Genomic DNA, 24,024 nt, shown 5'->3' on the forward strand with positions numbered 1-24,024 from the left:
AGCATGGTGGTGGTAATGTCATGGCGTGGGCATGTGTGGCTGTCAATGGAACTGGTTCCCTTGTATTTATTGATGATGTGACTGCTGACAAAAGCAGCAGAATGAATTCTGAAGTGTTTCGGGCAATATTATATGCTCATATTCAGTCAAATGCTTCAGTACTCATTGGACGGCACTTCACAGTGCAGATGGACAATGACCCGAAGCATACTGCAAAAACAACCAAAGAGTTTTTTAAGTCTAAAAAGTGGAATATTATGCAATGGCCAAGTCAATCCCCTGACCTGAATCCTATTGAGCATGCATTTCACTTGATGAAGACAAAACTAAAGGGAAAATGCCCCAAGAACAAGCAGGAACTGAAGACATTTGCAATAGAGGCCTGGCAGAGCATCACCAGGGATGAAACCCAGCGTCTGGTGATGTCTATGCGTTCCAGACTTCAGGCTGTAATTGCCTGCAAAGGATTTGCAACAAAGTATTAAAAAGTGAAAGTTAGATTTAGGATTGTTTAGTTTGTCCCATTACTTTTGGCCCCTTAAAAAGTGGGCGGCACATATAGAAACCGTTGTAATTCCTACACCGTTCACCTGATTTGGATGTAATTACCCTCAAATTAAATCTGAAAGTCTGCAGTTAAATCACATCTTGTTTGTTTCATTTCAAAGCCATTGTGGTGGTGAATAGAGGCCAAAATCTGAAAATTCTGTCAATGTCCCAATATTTATGGACCTGACTGTACCCTAAACACAAATTGATACCATTTGAGTTGTTTCCCTAACACTGGGGAAGATGTACTAAGCTCTGGAAAGTGATAAATTGGAGAGTGATAAACTACCAACCAATCAGCTCCTAACTGTCATTTTTCAAACAGCCTGTAAGATGACAGTTAGGTGCTGAGTGACTGGTAGTTTATCACTCTCCAATTTATCACTTTCCTAGGCTGTCTGAGAATTTACAAGACGTTCACCATTTCCTTTTCCCACAACCAGCTTCTTCCCTGCATACAGGATTTGTTCCTGTTGGTTATAAAAAGAAATAGTGTTATTAGGGGTGTTCTGTTGCTCCTGAAATTGGTTGAAAATGTCACCTGCCCCTATTCTACTAAAATAATGCAAAGAGGCCTATTTAATTAGTCGCAAGTTGGCGAAAATTGGTTGACCCGTGACCACAACTTTTTGCTATTCAATTAGAAATCCATGTTAAGTCAACACGGGTCTCAGTGGGAGTTAACATACATTTTTAGTTTGCAGCTCCAGACTACATGAAAAGTATGGAAAGCTGCATATTTTAGGTTAAAAATTTCAGGACACAGTGCAGTAACCTATTGTATTTAATAATATTGTATTTAGAGGTATTGTAATATTATAATATGGGCAATAAAGATTTTTTTCAGATGATTTCCTTTGAAAAGAAGAAACATGGGTTAAAATGATGTGGGACATGTATTGGGAGGTGTTTTATCTAAATTAAAAAAAAAAAAAACATATTAGCTTGCTTTAGCTATGTTTGTTTTCTTTGCCTTCCTGATGTGATTTACCACCCTGTATTTACATAACCAAGGAGAGCGTTTATGTTAGCTCAATGATAAAGACATGACTCATCAGCAGGGAACAGCAAGGAAGAAAAAGTAATGCAATTAGTAAAAGTAATTGGAGGGTCAGATCAAGCCAGTCATTTATATTAATGCGGAACCCTCTTTAAGCAATAAGACTTGGAGTTAAAGGATACAGTAGCATATGCTAAATATCAACTTTAAGAGTTTATATGCTGTGTGTGTGTGTATATATATATATTTATATATATATATATATATATATATATAATGTGTGTGTATATAATTTTTTTTTTTTTACTGGAGTTAAATACTACCATCATTTAAGAAAAAAGGCATTCCACTAATATTGCATTACTCAGTCTTTTGTATTAGTTCACTATGACTAATAGTAATAAAAATTATTTAATTCTGCGATGGGGTCTCCCCCCTCTAGTTTATTTCAGGATTGTGTGGGGCTCTGTTCATTTTGTTCGGGGCCGTTGGTGCCTTATTATGTGGATTGTATGTGGATCGGACAAAGAAGTTTACAGAAGTGGTCAAAATATGCTTTGCAATGGCAGCACTGACCATTACAGTCTTTGCAGTGGTGAGTATGTTACATTTATTTGAAGAAAATTATGTTGTGGTTATATAGACTCCTCTTTTAATGGGATAACTGTACTTCCATGTACAACAGTCTTAAGGTGCTGATGTTAAACCAATATCACATTTTGAATTTGTCTTAACAGTACTTTTAGGATTGACAGTCACAATGCTTTTACCCTTAGTATTGATAGGGCTGACAATATGCAGATAACAAATGGTGTATATGTGTGTGTGTGTGTGTATATATATATATATATATATATATATATATATATATATCGTAGCGTGCGGCACTCCATGCACCCATAAACGACCAAACAGGCAGCTTTCAGGTGTTAACGTTTCAATGCTTTATCGCATTTTCATCAGAACAGTAACAACAGTGTACAAAATCTTATCTTAAATACCATAGGCATAATCACCCAGTGAACCACTTGCAGGCTGGTCCGGGCGGGACTGCGCGCCCAGCCGCCAGCGTCTTGCTAATGACGTCATCACGTCATAGCGCAAACGTGATACAACCATCACCATAGTAACAACATAACAACGCTGCTATAGTGCAGCAACAATTAAACATGACAGATATTACAGGTTGCCTTAATGTTAGAATGAGCAACAAAATATGCTGGTACACATTAATGAGCATTATTGTGACGACGGCACATCAATAACATATGCTCTGAACGCTGACAGCTTATGACTGCCTGGATAACTCAGGCTATGCATACACAAAAATATCAATTACAATAATTACAAACACACATACATATAATACATAACATGTGATCCGTTCTCAATCTCTATACATTGAAATAATTGCCGGCAAACAACTAAGTTGTCATAAAAGATATCACAATCTATAGAAATACACCTAACCCTAATTGTTCATTTAACCCTCTAGGGGCCATAGTACCAAGTCGGTGAATCCACTGTGTTTCACGTTGCATTAATATTTTAGCTCTATTGCTCCCCCTGGCTAGTGGAGGGACATGATCAATCATGCGATATTTTAATGCTGACAAAGCATGTCTCGCCAAGGCAAAATGCCTGGCAACGGGCTGATCACTTTTAACACCGTTGATCGCCGCCCTAATCGCACTTCTATGAGCAGCCATGCGTTCTTTAAATGTCCTTTCAGTCTTCCCTATATAGGAAAGACCGCAAGGACACACAATCTGATAAACGATGTACTGAGAATTACACATAAGCCTATATCGGATAGAGTACTTAAAGCCCAAATGGGGATGATAAAAGCTATCTCCCGGAATTAAATATCTACAAGTGGTGCACGTACACCTAATGCATCCCAGTTTACCTCCAACATTCCTATCTGCCATGGGATCAGGGCTCGATATGTCTGTCTTAACTAGGATGTCCCTTAGGCTGCGACCCCGTTTGTAACATGACATAATGCGTGTGTTCTGCAGTTGTAAGTCAGGGTCCGTCTGAACAATAGGCCATAGTTTCTTAGATACCTTATTGATAACCTGACTGTTGCTATTAAATTGGTTAACCCAAGGCATACAGGTTGATTTGGATTTTAGCAGACTCGGTGTTAGGGTCGTAGATCTATCAAGGCTAAGGACCCTCTTCTTAGTGTCCTCCAATTCTGCAGGGTTGTAACCCCTGTCTATGAACTTTTGAATCATGTCATCCATATAAGTCTCAACAATCTCTGGATCCGAGGTGATCCGTTTAATTCTCAACAACTGAGAATAAGGTAAACCCCTGATAAGTGGTCTGGGATGACAACTATCATATCTAAGTAAATTATTTTTATCTGTAACTTTTTGATATAATTTAGTAGATATTTTACCCTGATAGATTGAAATAGTTACATCTAAGAAATTAACCAACTCATTGCTGATATTATATGTAAGTTTTACAGGACTATTACTGCTGTTGTGCAGATCAATATGATCGATGAGATCCTGCTTGGGACCCAACCAGAACAGAAGCAAATCGTCAATATACCTTGTATAGAACGCAATTCTCCTGGCAACACTTAAATTGTCAAAAAATAGTATTTTTTCAATAGCAAACATATACAGATTGGCGTACGATGGGGTCACACTGGACCCCATCGCACAACCAATCAATTGCAGATAGAATTTATTATCATATAGAAAAAAAATTCGTGTCAGGATCAAATTCAGTAACTCGACAATTAAGTCCAGGCTGGGACCTTCATACAATGGATGATTGGTCAGAAAATTCCTAGTTGCTGCAAGACCCTCTCCATGGGGAATGATGGTGTACAAACTTCCAACGTCCATACTACATAACCAAATCTCCTCGTTATAAGTAGGAAGCTCGACCAATTTTCTAAGAAGGGTAGACGTATCCAAGAGATAATTTGGATGACTACGTATACATGGTTGCAATATGGAATCCAGGTAAATGGCTACAGGCTGCAACAATGAGCCCCGGGCTGTAATGATGGGACGCCCTGGTGGATCAATTACAGATTTATGTATTTTTGGTATTGGTATACAGTATAGTAGCGGTACTACTGGACATGCTGGAATCAATGCATCAAATATGGATTTTGACAACAACCCTTGTTGTACTGCATTATCTAAGATGCTGGTCAATTCTTTCAGGACTGCCTTAGTTGGATCAGAGGGCAATAATTGATACGTCCGAGTATCCTCTATATGCACATTGACCTGTTGTCTGTATTTACATAAGTCTTGGATGACCAGCGCACCGCCCTTGTCAGCAGGGCGAAATATTAGCTGTTTATTTTTAGCCAAGTTAGTCAAAGCCATCTGCTCAACCTTGGATAAGTTAAATCGAATAGGGGGCAACTCAGCAATGGAGGTATCAACCTCTCTCTGTAATAATCGCATGAATGTCTTAATGGACGCGTTAGAAGATAATGGATCAAACGAAGACCTTGGTTGTAGTTTTTGTAATTTCGGAGTTAACTGCACAGAGTCACACTGGTTAGGGACCGGGGATTTGGCAAAGTATTCCTTAAGTCTCAGTTGTCTATTCAAGGAGCACTGCTCAACTTGCCACTGTAATGAGTCCATTTTCACAGTTGGTACAAATGATAATCCTCTATTGAGCACAGCTAACTCTGTGTTAGACAATGCATATGTGGAGAGGTTGACAACTAGGTCCTGCGGGGTAGAGGTGGTTTTTGACCACGCCCTCTTCCTTTCTGTTTGCCTACCCCTTCGGGTGTACTGCCTCCACCTCCTCCTTCTTGGGATCTGGTGGTCATACCTAAAGGGTGGTATTGTTGTTGATGTTTGTCTCCAACCCTTGTACTGGTCTGTTCAAGATCACTTTCAGAGGATCTATGCTCATGAGGTGAGTCTGAGTCATACCTCCTGTACCGATTCCTCCTGAAAAAGGTTTTCCTACCCTCATTGTCCTTATTGGTCCACCTATACACAGTGTGTAACTCATAGTCAGTATCAACTTTACTACGTTTTTCTTTTTTGTACTTGATGATATCTCGTTTGTATAGTTGTATCTGTGTGTTAAGTTTGTCCAACCATCTAGTATCTGGGTCATTTTCCAAGGTCGCATTATGCATAGTTTCAAATGTCATAATTTTTTCTTTTACAGTATTTAACTCCTTGGTAGACTGTTCAATGATCAGAAGCATCAGATCAAACGAGCATTTATTTAAAATACTAACCCAGCGTTTACAAAATGCTGGGTCATATTTACCTATCGTTGGGCAATTCTTCACCCTTAAACCTCTCGGTATCTTTTTAGCCCTGTAGTACTCACTGAGTGTAAATCCATGAAAAAAATAGTCAATCTCCCGTTTCTTATATTTTAGGATTTCATGGTATAATTCATCTACTGGTGTGGTTATAGGATGTTCTAAAGAAGTATTTTTGAATAGAATTGCTTCCGCATCAGATTCAGAGTATGAATACACATCACCAATAGGATATTCATTGTGTCTATAACCACTTACATTGTCCTCAGTGTCTACGTCCGCCATCACCGACTAATATATGCTGTTTGTTTCACTTGACAATTGATAGACACCACCGGAGCTTATAAGCATAAACGTCATAAACAGAGGTATATAATGTCCATAAGACAATAGGTCTTAAAACTCAACAACTGTATACATTATAGCAGCCTGTAGCATAAAAAAGTGCACAATGTGCAATCAAAACTTGTGCAATATAGCAGCCTGACTGAAAAAAAGTGCTTAGTGCTTAAAAAATGAAGGTGAAAAACAGACAACAGGTCACTGATTGAAAACGCTGGTATAAATTAAAATTTTATAGGTGCCTTGACGACAACCAACCGGTAACGCGTCCATTAAGACATTCATGCGATTATTACAGAGAGAGGTTGATACCTCCATTGCTGAGTTGCCCCCTATTCGATTTAACTTATCCAAGGTTGAGCAGATGGCTTTGACTAACTTGGCTAAAAATAAACAGCTAATATTTCGCCCTGCTGACAAGGGCGGTGCGCTGGTCATCCAAGACTTATGTAAATACAGACAACAGGTCAATGTGCATATAGAGGATACTCGGACGTATCAATTATTGCCCTCTGATCCAACTAAGGCAGTCCTGAAAGAATTGACCAGCATCTTAGATAATGCAGTACAACAAGGGTTGTTGTCAAAATCCATATTTGATGCATTGATTCCAGCATATCCAGTAGTACCGCTACTATACTGTATACCAAAAATACATAAATCTGTAATTGATCCACCAGGGCGTCCCATCATTACAGCCCGGGGCTCATTGTTGCAGCCTGTAGCCATTTACCTGGATTCCATATTGCAACCATGTATACGTAGTCATCCAAATTATCTCTTGGATACGTCTACCCTTCTTAGAAAATTGGTCGAGCTTCCTACTTATAACGAGGAGATTTGGTTATGTAGTATGGACGTTGGAAGTTTGTACACCATCATTCCCCATGGAGAGGGTCTTGCAGCAACTAGGAATTTTCTGACCAATCATCCATTGTATGAAGGTCCCAGCCTGGACTTAATTGTCGAGTTACTGAATTTGATCCTGACACGAAATTTTTTTCTATATGATAATAAATTCTATCTGCAATTGATTGGTTGTGCGATGGGGTCCAGTGTGGCCCCATCGTACGCCAATCTGTATATGTTTGCTATTGAAAAAATACTATTTTTTGACAATTTAAGTGTTGCCAGGAGAATTGCGTTCTGTACAAGGTATATTGACGATTTGCTTCTGTTCTGGTTGGGTCCCAAGCAGGATCTCATCGATCATATTGATCTGCACAACAGCAGTGATAGTCCTGTAAAACTTACATATAATATCAGCAATGAGTTGGTTAATTTCTTAGATGTAACTATTTCAATCTATCAGGGTAAAATATCTACTAAATTATATCAAAAAGTTACAGATAAAAATAATTTACTTAGATATGATAGTTGTCATCCCAGACCACTTATCAGGGGTTTACCTTATTCTCAGTTGTTGAGAATTAAACGGATCACCTCGGATCCAGAGATTGTTGAGACTTATATGGATGACATGATTCAAAAGTTCATAGACAGGGGTTACAACCCTGCAGAATTGGAGGACACTAAGAAGAGGGTCCTTAGCCTTGATAGATCTACGACCCTAACACCGAGTCTGCTAAAATCCAAATCAACCTGTATGCCTTGGGTTAACCAATTTAATAGCAACAGTCAGGTTATCAATAAGGTATCTAAGAAACTATGGCCTATTGTTCAGACGGACCCTGACTTACAACTGCAGAACACACGCATTATGTCATGTTACAAACGGGGTCGCAGCCTAAGGGACATCCTAGTTAAGACAGACATATCGAGCCCTGATCCCATGGCAGATAGGAATGTTGGAGGTAAACTGGGATGCATTAGGTGTACGTGCACCACTTGTAGATATTTAATTCCGGGAGATAGCTTTTATCATCCCCATTTGGGCTTTAAGTACTCTATCCGATATAGGCTTACGTGTAATTCTCAGTACATCGTTTATCAGATTGTGTGTCCTTGCGGTCATTCCTATATAGGGAAGACTGAAAGGACATTTAAAGAACGCATGGCTGCTCATAGAAGTGCGATTAGGGCGGCGATCAACGGTGTTATAAGTGATCAGCCCGTTGCCAGGCATTTTGCCTTGGCGAGACATGCTTTGTCAGCATTAAAATATCGCATGATTGATCATGTCCCTCCACTAGCCAGGGGGGGCAATAGAGCTAAAATATTAATGCAACGTGAAACACGGTGGATTCACCGACTTGGTACTATGGCCCCTAGAGGGTTAAATGAACAATTAGGGTTAGGTGTATTTCTATAGATTGTGATATCTTTTATGACAACTTAGTTGTTTGCCGGCAATTATTTCAATGTATAGAGATTGAGAACGGATCACATGTTATGTATTATATGTATGTGTGTTTGTAATTATTGTAATTGATATTTTTGTGTATGCATAGCCTGAGTTATCCAGGCAGTCATAAGCTGTCAGCGTTCAGAGCATATGTTATTGATGTGCCGTCGTCACAATAATGCTCATTAATGTGTACCAGCATATTTTGTTGGTCATTCTAACATTAAGGCAACCTGTAATATCTGTCATGTTTAATTGTTGCTGCACTATAGCAGCGTTGTTATGTTGTTACTATGGTGATGGTTGTATCATGTTTGCGCTATGACGTGATGACGTCATTAGCAAGACGCTGGCGGCTGGGCGCGCAGTCCCGCCCGGACCAGCCTGCAAGTGGTTCACTGGGTGATTATGCCTATGGTATTTAAGGTAAGATTTTGTACACTGTTGTTACTGTTCTGACGAAAATGCGATAAAGCATTGAAACGTTAACACCTGAAAGCTGCCTGTTTGGTCGTTTATGGATGCATGGAGTGCCGCACGCTACGATCTACATATTCTCTACTACAGTGGGGGCAACCAGCTAAGTAATATTTATGATTCAGAGTGCCGGACTACTGCTGTTTATATATATATATAAAGTCCTGGGTGGCTTACAAAAAGCACAGTAGTGGATATTGTTGTAACTGTCTTGACAAAGGTCCCTGACGTGGACCGAAACGCTGGCTTCAATCCACGGCACTATGTGCGGCGCCTTTGGTATGTGACCACACCATTTAAAGAAAGAAAAATGTAAAAATCATACAAACTCTGCACTCCCCTACTTACATTCCAAACTTTAATTGATTTCAATTTAGGGAATATTAGTTCCAAAATATTGCAATCATTTGTCAAGCTGACCAAGCACATCACGGTCTTCCTTTCTGGTCAGTCCTTACACTGCATGTCTTTGCCTCATTTGGCTTCTGCTATCACACAGATTTTAAATACATATTATGGGCCATATACAATTAGCCGTGAAAAGCTGCGTTTTGGCGAAAAGTGTTCGTATGTGCAAACTTCCCATAAAAATGCGTATCTTGCAATCCTATTGCCGAAAACTCCATAGACAAAAACCAGCTAACTATTTTCACCATCTCAGAGCAGCTGAAAACATGTGCAAAATCCCTATTTTTGCATAAAAATGTCGGGACCAAGCCAATGGAACAACAGTCGAACATTGATTATGTTATTGCTCGATTATGTATTGGAGCCTGGTGGACATTGTTACCATTTCCCTTTGTTGACAGATCATATGTGACATTGTAGTTCCATTGGCTTGGTTTATTTATGGTCTTTAATACAGGTCTTGATAAAGGTTCATGTTTGAGCCAAAACGTCGACCGACCTAAGTACCGTACTTTAGTTACATTTACACACAAGCATTGATGTTTACTTATGAATAAAACTGAACTTTTTTTCTAAATTGGTGAGTGCTTCCTTCCTTTCGTGGATCAATTATCGTTATTTAGGAACCGTTTAGGTTTGCGGAAGGCACCCTGAAGACGTATTCTGAAAGACGTGAGTGCAGGACGCTTCTGGATATATATATAGATCAGCCATAACATTAAAACCACTGGCAGGTGAATTAAATAAAATTGATATTGTTACCGTGACACCTGTCTAGGGGTGGGATATTATTAGGCAGCAAATGATCACTGAGTTCTTGAAGTTGATGTGTTGGAAGTAGGAAAAATGAACAAGCTTAAGGATTTGAGCGACTTTGACGGGACGAATTTTGATGGCTAGATGACTCTGGTCAGAACATCTCCAAAACGGCTGGTCTTGTGGGGTGTTCCCGGTACTATGCATTGGTTAGTACCTACCAAAAGTGGCCCATGAAAGGACAACCGGTGAAGTGATGACAGGGTCATGGGCGCCCAAAGCTCATTTATGTGCTTGGGGAGCTAGCTCGCCTGCTCCGATCCCACAAATGAGCTAATCTAGCAGAAATTGCTGGAAAACTTACTGCTGGCTATGATTGAAGTAATAAAAACTTAATTATATAGCGCTCACCTTTTAAAATGTCCTTAATGTATCGAATACATTACATATGCCCTTATCTGTTGTGCTGTAGTGAAGATGTATTACTGTGCACTATTGTTATTAGCTCCCCTTATAAAATAAGTGAGTTCTACTAGTTTACTTAATTAAAAGCTAAAATGGAATCAAATGTATAGATTTAAAATATATATTTATGTTATTTTAATTTACAGCAGTATGTAATAAACGGCACCTAATGGGTGTAGGACATACAGGGAATCCAGTACCCTGTAGTGTCTATGTCAGCCTGGGTGCCGGTGTAGAAGTGAGGTCTGTCTGAGCTGTTTTGGAGGCACGAGGGGAACCTACACTAAGGCAGGTGGTTTTAAAGTTATGGCTGATTGGTGTATATATATATATATATATATATATATATATATATGCGTTTGTCTTCTAGCACAATTCTATATTTGCTGCAGGTTAGCAGGCTTACATACAGAATTTCGAAAAATTGAAACGTCGGACCTTAATATCAAAATAGAAAAGGATTTGAGTACTGTATGCAGAGGGCATTCCCTTAACAATTTTACAGAGATACCAGTGAGCAGCACAATAGAGTAATTGTTTTTGGAAGTTCCAGCTGGTGGGTGGACAATGACCAGAGCTTTTTGTAATCTGCACCCCCATGATAGATGCTAAATACATACATAGAAAATATGAGTTACAGAATGCTGCAAATATTTAGATTTCTACAAGATTTTATTAGCACTTTATTCTAAATCTGACTGGTGAACTTAATCTTCTTTTTAAAACTTTGCTGCATGACCCCTTACTATAAAATGGAAAAAAATGATCATAATTTCATTGTTTTTTGAAGTTTGAGTGGCAGAAAATCATTAGGTTTTGTGAATTTTCTGATCATCACTAAGCAGCCTTAATGGGACATGTGAAACGTAAGGTTTTTTGTCTATGGAATTTCATAGCTTTTTTAAAATGTATTAACTATCAGGGTTTGGATGAGCAAACCGGGCTACCTGCACGGGAGAAGGGCAACAAAATGGTACACTAACGCAGGTGGAAGAGGGGACAGCACACAGGAGGTTGGTTTGGGAGGTGCAGAGTGCGAGACGGATGTAGGCACGTGGGGTAGCGGTGGTGCAGAGCAGTGGCAGCGGTGCAGTGCAAAGGGGGCATCAGTGGGCGACAGAGGGCTCACTGGTAGTGCGTATGCACCTGAGATAATCAAATCAATAAAACACAGATGCACGAATGCAGCAGTGAGATCCATCCATGCATCTGTTAAAAATTGAATGTGTAAAAAAAAAAAAAGGCGTAGCCCCGCCCCCCAGAAAACAACCAGCAACGGGCTTTGGAGACCCAGTACTGGTTGTGCTAAATAAAGGGGACAAACGACGTAGGGGTCCCCCGTATTAAGCACGACCAGCACCAGGCTTTTTAGAACCTGTCCTGGTTGGCAAAATACGGGGGACAAATGACGTAGGGGTCCCCCGTAGTTAGCACAAACAGCACAGGGCTCTGAGCCGATCCTGGTTCTGGAAATACAGGGGTAAAAATGCGTAGGGTCCCCCAGTATTTACCAGAACCAGCACTGGATTACTTCTAGTTGGGGGGTGATGCCACAGCCAAGGGAGCCCTTTCACCGGGCCCCCAGCCGCAGCATCACCCCTGACCGCTAGTCAGCCCAGGCTGGGGATCCCTGCGGAGTTGGGGACCCCCCAATAAAGAGGTCCCCCTCCTCTGGACACCCCAGGCCCAGGCTGATAGCCCGGGGCTATCCCCAGCACCCCTGGGCGGTGGGTGTGGGTTGATTTGTGTTGTGTGGTGCATATGAATATATAAATATTGTCTTTTGCAGTAGTACTACAGATCCCAGCAGGCATCCCCCGCATACTGGCACTTGGAAAACCACAAGTACCAGCAGGCTGGGCACTAAGGGCCTGCTGGTACCTATAGTACCCCTGCAAAACAGGCACCGTTTTTTAAAATATTTTATTTAGCGGGACCTTCATCTGGGGGCGGCAGCCTTAAGCTCTTTTACATGGCTGCCGCTCCCCAGGACGTCTATGGCGTCTTCACCTGGAGGGCGACGGCCTTTAAGCTCTTTTTCCTGGCCATCGCCCATCCAGGGTTTCCGCGGCATCTTCTGTCTTCGGCAGCTCTTCTCTGCTGCCTCCCTGCCACCGACTGAGTGCACTGCAACTCGCGCTGGCAGTTTTTAAGCCAGCTGAGGGGGTTGGGTGATGACGTCGCAAGCCGTGATTAGCTCGCAGCGGCCATCTTTGAATTTCAAAAATGGTGCTGAGGCGCCATTTTTGAAATGGGCACGCTCGGTTCTCACCTTTGAATTCAATGGTGAGAACCGCTCATTGGCTGAGAGGTGGAAGGCTCGCCTCTGTCTGCCAATGAGTGCTCTGCACCGGGATTTCTGGACTGACATCCCGCAGCGGAGCTGTCATTCGGGTAGTAGTGTCCTTAGAGGACACTACTAATGTCCGTGGGCTCGAGTAATTTGTGTTTTTTTTTTTTTTTTGCCAAGACCCAGCATTTGCCTACTTTGGAACGAAGAGGAAAGATCCATGCATAGGAGGAGGTGAGTATGAAATTTTTTATTACAGGTACACCATTGGATTACCTACTGGAGAAGAGGACAAATTGGGTTCAGGGATACATAGGTGAGTATGTGAGATCGTGTGTATGCATGTGTGAGTACATGTGTGTATGCATGTATGTGTTAGTAAAATTATACTTTTCTACGTTGTGTGTGTTGTGTTTTTTTTAATATTGCTTTTGTTGTGGAACTACAGCTACCAGCACGCCCGTAATGCCCCGCATGCTGATACTTGTGGTTCTCCAAGTACCAGCATGCGGGGGAGGGTTGCTGGGAACTGTAGTTCCACAGCAAAAGACAATATTTTAAATTTAATTGCACCACACTTTACATAATCAACCCGGCACCCACCGCCCAGGGGTGCCGGGGATAGCCTGGGCCTGGGGTGCCCTGGAGAGGGATCCCCGGCCTGGTCATGGGTGATGCTGCGGCTGTGGTATCACTCCCCCCGGTCCTGGTTCTGGTAAATACAGGGGGGACCTTATGCATTTTTTGCCCCTGTATTTCCAGAACCAGGACCGGCTCAGAGCCCAGTGCTGGTTGCGCTAAATACGGGGGACCGACCCCTACGTCATTTGTCCCCCGTATTTTGGCAACCAGGACAGGTTCTGAAAAGCCTGATGCTGGTTGTGCTTCATACGGGTGACCCCTACGTCATTTGTCCACTGTATTTAGCACAACCAGTACTGGGGTTGCATAGCCCGGGGTTGGTTGGTTTTTTGGGGAGGGGGCAACGCCATTTTGTTTTACACTTTTTATTAAACACAGAAGCAGGTATCACATAATTTTCAGATCCGAGCCTGCATCTGTGTGCTGCTACCTCCCCCTGGTCCTAATGCCTGCACCACCACCACCACACTACTAACGCCCGCTACCGTCCCCAGTTCCTGCTACCTCCCCCTGGCCAATGCCTGCTAGCCCCTACCTCCTCTCCCCTGCATCCCGGCCGCAGCAAATGCCGGCTTCCTGCCCCCCAGTCCCGGCCTCTGCTACCGCCCGCAAACGACGCCCATCTTGTTGCACCCAAGTGAAGCCACTATGACTACACCTGCTGGAGGCTCCTACTGAGGCTGCGCAGCAAGTTGAAAAGTCCTATCTCTACAATGGCGCATTCTTGAGGTAATAGTTTAAAAACTGTAACTTTCTAATTTACCTGAACCCCAAAAGCACGTACCCTGGCACAATAGCTACCTAATAAAATAAACCCAAAGTCTAAATTCCACCCCTACCCTGAGTTATGCCTTCCCAGAAGTCCCCCATAGACTATATCAGAAAAGAGTTCCTAATTGAGAATGTCAGAAAAAAGTGACAGTTGGAGCTTTAGATTACTCCCAAATCCTCATTTTTTATGTTTTTGCTCTGAAATTTGGCAGGCAGCACCCAGTGACATTTCTACCCGGCCATGCCAAATTTCAGATCCGTACCGCCTATAACTTTTGAGGTATAGCCCCTTGAATACCCTGCCCCCCTCCGTTTTTTTAGATGCAGCCTTAATATAAGGGCACGACTGTGCCCTTATAATACCGGTGGATATAAAGGCTTTGGAATCCCTCCAACTCAGCACCAAACCTTTCACCGACTCCTTGTATCTCAAATCAGGAAATCTTATTTATTCTTTGAAGGTGAACTTCAAAATGGTGGTGCTGGGGTGCATAGAAGAATTCTCTTTTGAATTATGCCTGTTACAAAAAAGGTCGTTTGAGCTTCCCATGAATAAAAACTACAAAGTGAAGGGAAGTATTACTCTATGACTATACCGTAATTTAGTGATTGTAGATGTGAATTAAAGCACCATTATTTGAACCATATTGCGTATCATTAAGATTGTGTTTTTAGGTGAAACTTGGGTTTCAAATTGAGCAGCTAAATTATTCACTTCTTTGAGCGCCAGAATGTGTTCTCCTATACTATACTATTTATTGTGATAGCACCTTTGTCCACAGCTGAATCAGGCCCTAGGTCCCCAAAATATGTGCAGTGGTTTCAAATTGTCCTTCCATATTAGATGCATACACATGTTGGAGATAAAAATAAATACATTCTCATCTATTTAAAAGGTCTTCTCTGTTCTTGGCAGCATTCTAATACTAACAAAGTTAGGTCATACTATTCTTATACCTTGACACACTGGCCCATATTCAAGGGAAGCTCCTAGTACCACAGTATCAAAGCACAGAGATGGATGTAATACCTCAGGTGGGGGGTAAGAGGCTATATCGAAGAGGTGGATTTCAGAGAGCCCTTAAATAATTGAATGTCAGGGGATAGTCTGGTCAGGAGGTAATTGGATGTGAGCACCGTCTGACTGCAACACTCTCTTTAACGGATCCCCATACTGTCTAGTGAAATAATGAAATGCAGCTGAAAGTTTCCATCACCTTCCATTTTATGTGGAATCAGAAATGTTTTTCAAAAATGTATATTGTAATTTTTTTCCACCTGGAAGATCTTTTTATAAAATAAGGTGTTTACTCTCAGTCAACAATTCTATAAAATACAGATGTATCCACATACATCTTACTGCCTTGCACGTTAAACAACCCTTCTAGTCGCGCCATGTTGTGGTGTGTCTCAGTAGCACCAAGCATTTTTTGGGTGACTTTTTAGCTTCAACTGCATCTTATTCGCAAAGTGATATGAATATGAAGCACAAGCAGCTTCAGCTGATTAAAACGATATTGGGAATGCCTATATTCTGTGTGCGGGTGCATTTGCATGCGAAATGCTATGTTACAGTGTCAGTCACTGACACTGTAATGTAGCATTTCACATGCAATTACACAGGCAGTCACACACACAATACAGGCATGCCGCATATCATTTTAATCAGCAGAAGCTGCTTGTGCGTCCGATATGTCTTGCAAGTAAGACACATTTGAAGGTAAAAAGTTGCATGAAAAGACGCTCAGCGCTACAGAGTCGCACAGCGTTCACGCGTTATGTTTAACGGCAATTGTAGCGCACGGAGGTAAGATGAATGTGGACACATATGTACCACTGAAAATGAAGTATTTTGTTCATGTGCTATAAAATATTAAGAATATAATACACTATGTAGACAAGTGATTGGACACTGACAGCAAATAGATCAATGAGATTTTATTGACGTCCATACTTTGTAGGTCCACCACATGCAGTGATTACTGCAGACACCCTTCTTGGCAAACTGTCCACAAGTTCCTGGACAACAGCAGGCAGGATGTTTTGCCATTCCACCTTAAGTACAGGGACTAGTAATATGGGGTAAGGCGCTCTTCTGTGGGAAATAGGGGTGTGTGCTGCGTATGGGTGTGTACGAGTTGTCTAAAGAGAGACTGAGGCGGTACTGTTGGGTCAAAGGCTTTATTACAGTAGATACAACTGCTGTTTGAAAAACAAATGACCCTGGGGTGTAAGGGGGTGTAGATGGATGCGTGCACGGGGGGAAGGTGGGTGGACCCTTTTAGGGGGCTCCTTGCCGTGCAGTTCTTGACCAGCACGTAATCCCTGCTGGACCTTTGGTCAACAGTCTTGACGCCCGGCAATGTGGTGGTAGAGGGTGTAGTGGCGGCGTCCCGCACAATGTGCAACTTACCTACCGGTAGGTGCCTGGGTAGGCGATCGCCATATGGAGATGGTAATCGGCAGTCTCTGGTTGTTGTGCAGTGCTGTGGCTGCAGGCTGTTCTTCTTGTACTGTGTCTCTTGGAGCGGCTGTGCCACGTGCTGGTGGTGATGGTGGTGGCGTTCTTGACGGCAGACTGGAGGTGTCTGCGTCAGCTCGGTGTCTGTACCCGGGTTGGGTAGGCGGAATGGGACGGGCTGGCGGCACCTGGGAATGGTTGCACGCTTCTGCCAACGTACACGTGCCGCGTGTGCCGGCGGGACGACCGGGGGTGGGGGTCTGGTGTGGTTGTTGCTGGAAGCCGGGTGTGGCTGTGCCCGGGTAGGTGGGCGGGTAGCGGCGGGGTAGCGGCTCCGGGGTGCGGGAGGCGCGCTGCTGGCCGGACCACGTGCCGCGTGTGCCGGCGGGGCAGACGGGTGTGGAGTCTGGCGGCTGCTCGCGGCTCCTATCGATGAGGTCACTGGGTAAGCGCCGGAAGTGGAGTGTGCACAAGGCGGGTGTGCCGCTCGCCGAAGGTGCTGGCGGCTCCTTGTGACGCAGCTAGGGGAGTCTTTGCTGAGCAGAGTGCGGACTTAGATGAGTAGACAGTGGTAGGTGTACAGGGACCAACTGTGAAGAAGGTCAAGTCGACCTAGAATGCACCTGCCGCTCCAAGTCGTCCCAGAGGTTCTCAGTGGCGTTATGAGCTGGCCAGTCCATCCGGGTTACCGAATTTCTGTATAGCAAGCGTCGCCTGGAAACATGACAGGTGGCATTATCATCCTGATAAAAACGTGTTGTTTCCGTAGAACTGCAAGTGCATGGGCCTCCCTATGAAGTGTTCTTATTGAACTGCCACATTAGTGGCCATTTGGAACACGTGCAATGGTATGCATTTCGCTTACGTGTCCAGTCACTTTTGTCTACAGAGTGTATAGTTCTTAGTCTATAGGAAAGTCATTTAAATATCTTAAATAGCTGAAAAAGCTACAACTGCTTCCTTCCTTGTTAATGAAGGGTTACTAATTTTGTAAAGTTAAAATGTGTACATAGAAGATTGTATAGACTATAGAATTGTACAGACATTTGTTTGACCACATAATACAGTCCCCTTGTATTGTTTCAGCTTTTTGGAGCACACTGTGCTAACGTACAGTACAAATGTGCCATATTATACCCTTTGGGACTATTGCAATGGATAATGATAATGAATATATGCAAAGGAAAATCAAATAATTTATTCTTCCAGCATTGCCCATCTCATTCCTGTAACTCAGACTGAAGGGCAGATAAAAGAGAAACCATCCACATTTTGTTGTATTTCACTTTCATATGCATTCTGTGTGAGTATCTTGTTTTTTTTATATTTAGGTATCAAATTTGCGGAACCAGACCGTTTTATTGGTATTCATATGTTCTTTGCTGGGATTTTTTGGCTTTTCAATCTATCCAATTTCCATGGAGCTAGCTGTAGAATGCTCTTACCCTGTTGGAGAAGGTAGTTCAACAGGTTTGGCCTTTATATCTGGGTAAGTGAATGTGTTATCAAACTGGGTATCAGTACCAACAAATAAAATGTAATTGTTTTCATACACCCGCAGCTTTTCTAAGGGACAGTTTCACTTTTGATAACTTCTTCTAAAAAAGGACCAACCCAACCCCTGTACTTGAAAGTCCCATATTTTATCAATCTTATAATATTGGTGGGTTTAATGCAATGGGTGGGACAACATCACACATCACTGTAGCCAGTACTGCACATCAGGTTTTCTTTGTGGAGGTTCAATTTCAGCTGGACATCCTTCAGTGCTGAGGAAGGGAGTCCCAGAGTAGAGCCCACAAACATGGGGAGAGGAGGCTAAACTTTGAAGAGCGAGAAAGGTGAGAAGTTGACTACAGCAACCAATCAGCATCATTTATCTAGCACAGTCTGTGAAATTACCGTTAGAGGCTGATGGATTGCTATGGGCAACTTATCCACTTTTCCCTCTCTCAAAGAATTAATACATCTCCCCCAAAATCCTATTTACAAAGACTTTATCAGAAGTGAGTTGTGTGTCCACATAACCATCCTTTTAAGTGCACACACAAATGTGTCCTCATGCACCTAGCCTCAATACGCCATGCGGCGTGAGATGCCTGTCGTGAGTGCCGCCAGATCCCGTGCAACTCTGCTTGCACCGGGAGTCTTTCACCTGAAAATGCACCTTGGGCCCGTGTTCAATTAGCCACGAAAAGTCGGCTAAGTTTCGCCTTCTGGACTTTCCGCCTACATCGTGTGCTTTTGGAGAAAAGTATTTTCGTGCGCGCAACCGCTTTTCGCCCAATTCAATGCCAAAGGACGCGAAAACGGGACCAAGTGAAACTCAAATAGGAGAAAAGTGCTGTCAGTTTTGGGGAAATCAGCCTGATCCCCCCCCCCCCCCCCCCCCGAAAAGATGCTCTAACATTGGGGATTACTATAGTTACTCCTGAATAGCCCTGCTGAAGGTATTTGGGGTACTTAAATGCTCTCAATAGCTGCTATTTAGCATCTTTGCATAAGTGTTGAGGAGTGGCATTTTGCATTATTTTTGGGTGAATATAAGTAGTCCCAGCAAAATTGGGGTACATGAAAATGGGTGCTAGCATATTTTTAAGTTTCTAAAAAAGTTTTATAAAACACAAAAAATCCACCTTCTGCAAGCACCTGCAATCAAAAAAACACTGGGGCATACTTGGGGACCCCCTGAAGCATAACTTCGTCTCCCAACTTTGATTTTTATCGCCCCAAAACTAAAGTACCCTTTTTGGGTGTTCTAAAGTATTTTTTTATTATTTTATTTACGCAGTTTACCTTTGGGGAACTGTCCCAAGGGTTCTGGGGGTTTTTCAGAAGTGTGCACCCCAAAACCGCAATTCTGCACTTTTTCTCGCCCCCTATTCATAGGCGAATCTTTTTCGCCAGGTTCATACCAATGACTTTTTAGCGTAGGCGAAAAGTCTTTGGAATTGAATACGGGGAAAAGTTGACGTCACCAGCGGCTTATCGCGGCTAATTGAATGTGCCCCTTAGTTGCAATGCAATGTGACTAGGATGCACCAGGTGACTGCACTGATTAATTTGATATTTGACCCTTGTATGCGAAGCACAACGCAACATGGCGTGGAAAAAGCCGTGGCTGCTGCATTGTAACACTTCGTACACAGATTCAGACTCTGTCGCACACAGATATACAAGTGTCACATATCAAATTAATCAGCGTGCCTGAGCCGCATCACATTGCGAATAAGACGCATTTTTGGGTGTGTAAAATACAAAATTGACACTTGGAGCAAGCAGAGTCACACAGGACCTGAGATTGGCTGTTTGACGTGACTGCAGCAATAGTGTATGAGGACACATCTGTATAACTGAAGGTTAAGAAAAAAATTGCAATCTGATACATTTATTTTATTGTACAAATGATTACACACCAACCTTCCAAAAACTGAATGCAAATTAATACATTATGGTTATAAAGAAATAGTGTTAATGCTTTTTAAAAAATGGGTCATGCTGCAATTGGTTCAAACAGTAATCTATAGATAGAAATAACAAAATGTACTGATGACTTATTACAGTCTGTTTATTTTTTTATTGCCCTTCACTATAGCAATAGGTCTACAATGCAGATAAATACTGTACATGTATCCAATACACAAACCAGAGATCATTTACCTCCAAGGACAAGAAAAATATGTAAATCCACCTGCAAAATAGAATGACCTCATTGCGCATTTCCTGTGAAAGACCAGTGCAAATGTGTAGTATTATTTTACACGAGATTTCCCCTTAATGAACTTTACCCTTTAATGACAGTAGTATGTTATACCTTGGTGAACAGACCAGATACCAAATGTATATAATGTACTGTATAAATAACTCCTGGAATAAGCTGTTTATTACTGCTCATACCTAAAAAAAACAATGTAAAATTAAAAGTAGACTTTGTGAACATTATAAGTAAACAAATGCAGACCTGGTCTACTTGTATCAGCCAAAATAGTTTGATTATGTGTTTTTTTTTCTCTTTGGTTGTAATAGAGCTTTTATTTACATTTAGCAATTGAAGCTTAAGTGTCAGTGAGTTGCTAACTCTTATTCCTGATTCAGAGGTTGGCGCAGTGGTGATGTAGCATGCAAACGGACGATGTTTTAAGTCATGTGTCCAAATCGCACAGCGCATGCGTCCTGATTGTCTGCACACAGTAACGCAACACAGAATTGGATGCCTGAGACTTTAAGTGGGTGTTCCTGGGATGTAACAGGTGGGCTGAATTTGATGCGGGATTGTCACTAAAAGAGGATGTGTTCTAAGACGCACAGCCGCTCACACAGGTGGGCCATACTGCACCTGCCATAGGGCTGGTGCACATTACAATGGTGCAGCCAGTGTGCGTCGAAATACGCACAGTGACGGAAATCCACTATCCTAGATGCCGCAAGTGGGTGTCTCAGTTGTTTGAAAATCTGACGCGGCATTAGAATAAAGACGCAGGCGCAACTGTGGCCAAAGTCGCCGCCAGACCTGTATCTTGCCTAAGTGCTTACAATTCAATCAATGTGGAAGTCATGCTGTCATCACATCAACACAACATCCTGTGTTTTATGTCACATGATCAACAACCCTGCTTGCACTACAGTAGACCATTATTTAGTCTATTAGATAGAAAAGGTATTGATATTTTCCTATCTACTAATTGATAGAGACTAGAGTCCAGACAGAGAACTATTTACTGAAAAAATAGAGCGGAGAACTATCATTGTTTCTACTTCAGGGTCCATAGGGTATCCACAGGATACCTTGGGGTATAGGTGATGACGTCAGGAATCGGGCACCATAGAGTTAAGTTTCCAGCCTCCCAGGATGCACTAGGGTCCCCCTCCTATACCCCGCCTCCGAGCCAAGGCATCTCAGTTTAGTTTGGTGCCCGGCCGGAGTCGGATGCACCTGTTAGAGGGGGGCCATGAAGAGCCCCTGAAGTTTTCTACAATGCAGCTGTGGCTGCACATCTGGAAGTACAGCATGGACAGTCAGTCCTGACGTCCATGCTGTCTTCCCTACACGCCGGTACCGATCCAGGGATGCTGGTAGGCATCTGGGGTCACAGCTAGCGGTGACCCCAGATGTTTAGGACCATGGTCGGATTTAAGTGGGACAGCAGGTAAGCAGCGGGGTCACGCGGTGGGTCCCCGCTGATACATGGTCCAGAGTCCCCAGGCAGGGGGCTCCCTGGGGACTGGCTGCAGCGTGGAGCCAGGTACTAACCTGCGCTTCCACTACCCCCCTGGGACAGCAGAGCTGCGGTGTCCCAGGGGTTAAATGCATGCCAGGGGAGTGCGCCTTCCCTGTCTCACAGCCGGCGCCTCCCCCGCTGCACACAGCCCTCTCTGCACACGCTGACTGGCCTGTGGCAGCGCTCCTCCCCCAGGCCAGCCTCCTCTATGCTCCTCGGTGGCCATCTTCTAGAACGCATGGTGAACGCTGCTGGAAGTCTGGACGGAGGCATCGTGGTCTGGGTCCCCCCGCATACCTCTCCTCCGCTGTGGTCAGGTCTGTGTATGCAGCGCTGTGTCCTACCAGACTCTGTGTCTGTGTAGTTGATTTATCAGCGCTGTTAGTGCAGGAATTGATTTTCTTTGCATTGTATGTGACTGTGCTAGCGCTGCTGCCTGTACTTTTTACTTTCTAACTGTCAGCCTTATTACTGTCCCTGCTCTTTCTGCTAAAGCCCTTGCGGTGCGGTGCTGCAGGGTGGTCTCTCACTATACTAATAGTATTGGTGAAGAGGGGTCACATACTTTCCGCCATCATGTCTGAAAGTGACTTTCCTCTTCGGCTTCAGTGTACTACGTGTAAAGTACCTATAGCGGACGGAGAGGGTAGCACGGAGGGTCTATGCCGGCAGTGTTTTTTATTGGCGCGGCCAATTACGGTCACAGCACCGGTACAGTAGCCGCCCTGGGCTTGTTTCGCTCAGGCGCTTACAACCTTGGTGGGCCAGTTAGCTCCGCAGCCCGCGTTCTCACAGATGGGATTGTCCCAGCAATCAGTGGTGTCGTCACCCATGCAGGGTTTCCCGAGGCAAATGATGGTACCCCGCAGTCTCCCTATTTCCCCTTTCCCGGTCTCTCAGGAGCCGGCGTGGGTTAATTCCCTGACTAGGTCTGTACAGCACTTGTCGGAATGTGTTACAAGGGGAGTCTGTGTTGCGGCCACATGAGAGGCCGGTGGCGTCTCTCTCTGCTCCTTATGAGGATGACGGAGTGACGTCTGATGATGGGGAGATTCTGGATCTTTCCGACCAGGAACCTCTCCATACTAAGGAGGCGGACGCTAGGTCCAAGGTATATATTCCTGGACTTATATGGGCAGTCCGCACAGCTTTGGTAATTGAGGACGAAGTTCCTCCGGCGTCTAAATCCAAATATGCCTTTTTTAAGGATGTTAAGGGTGACGCCACAGTCTTTCCTCTTTCGGGTCAGTTGGTGGACCATTTAGAGGACGCGTGGAAACAGCCTGGCAAACGATACCAGCCGCAGAGGCGTTTGGCGGTGGCTTATCCGTTCGCGGATAATTATTTTTCTAAGTGGGAATCCCCTCCACAGGTGGATTCTCATGTGACACGCCTCGTCCGGAGTGCCACTTTACCCATGCCATCCATGTCATCCCTTAAGGATGCTATGGACCGCAAGGTGGAGATCTGCCTAAAGTCCGTTTATTCCCTTGCAGGGGGGCAGCGCGGCCAGCTATGGCCATTTGCTGGGTTGCCAGAGCTATGGAGCGCTGGGCGGATAGGTTGGAGACGTCCTTTGAATCCGACTGTTCGTCTGAACAGACGGAGTTGATCGGAAATCTCCGGGATTCGGCCACTTATATCAACGAAGCGGCCTTGGATATTAGTACCCTGGCGTCTTGAATTTCTTCGGCAGCTGTAGCTGCTCGTTGCACATTGTGGTTGCGATCTTGGAAGGCGGACGCTGATTCCAAAAAGGGTTTGGACTGAGAAGTTCTCTTTGGTTCGGACCTGGACAAAATTGTAGCCACGCTGGCGGCAGCCAAATCGGCATGTCTCCAGTCTGCTGCAGTTCCTTCCGGTTCAGGTACGTCGTCCTTTCGGCCTTATAGGGCCCAGGGTAGGCCTAAAGAACAGTCCTTTCCCCGACAGGCTGGCCCCAAAAATTCGGCCAAGCCCCGGAAGCAGGCCTGGAGTACCAGACGTCCGGCCCCTAAGCCAGATGACAAGTCTGCGGCCTGATGGTCCGGGCCTCCCTTTGGGGTATCCCAAGGTGGGAG

At 43.6% G+C, this 24,024-nt stretch overlaps 1 protein-coding gene across 2 annotated transcripts in view; it reads left to right on the forward strand.

The window, feature by feature from the left end:
• SLC49A3 (solute carrier family 49 member 3) overlaps positions 1 to 24,024 on the forward strand; it is a 66,279-nt gene that overhangs the window by 30,573 nt on the left and 11,682 nt on the right. The window contains exons 7-9 of one of the 2 annotated variants that reach the window (XM_088478398.1): positions 1,992 to 2,144; positions 18,077 to 18,234; positions 20,841 to 20,916. In XM_088478398.1, coding sequence (XP_088334524.1) covers positions 1,992 to 2,144; positions 18,077 to 18,234; positions 20,841 to 20,886 — 357 coding nt within the window. In that variant the 3' untranslated portion in view covers positions 20,887 to 20,916. Of the gene's footprint in view, positions 1 to 1,991; positions 2,145 to 18,076; positions 18,235 to 20,840; positions 20,917 to 24,024 lie in introns of those variants that run through there. The other variant, XM_088478397.1, reaches the window with a different exon arrangement.

Source organism: Taudactylus pleione, unplaced genomic scaffold, assembly GCF_031769625.1.
Source record: "Taudactylus pleione unplaced genomic scaffold, aTauple2 ptg000214l, whole genome shotgun sequence".
Classification (NCBI taxonomy): domain Eukaryota; kingdom Metazoa; phylum Chordata; class Amphibia; order Anura; family Myobatrachidae; genus Taudactylus; species Taudactylus pleione.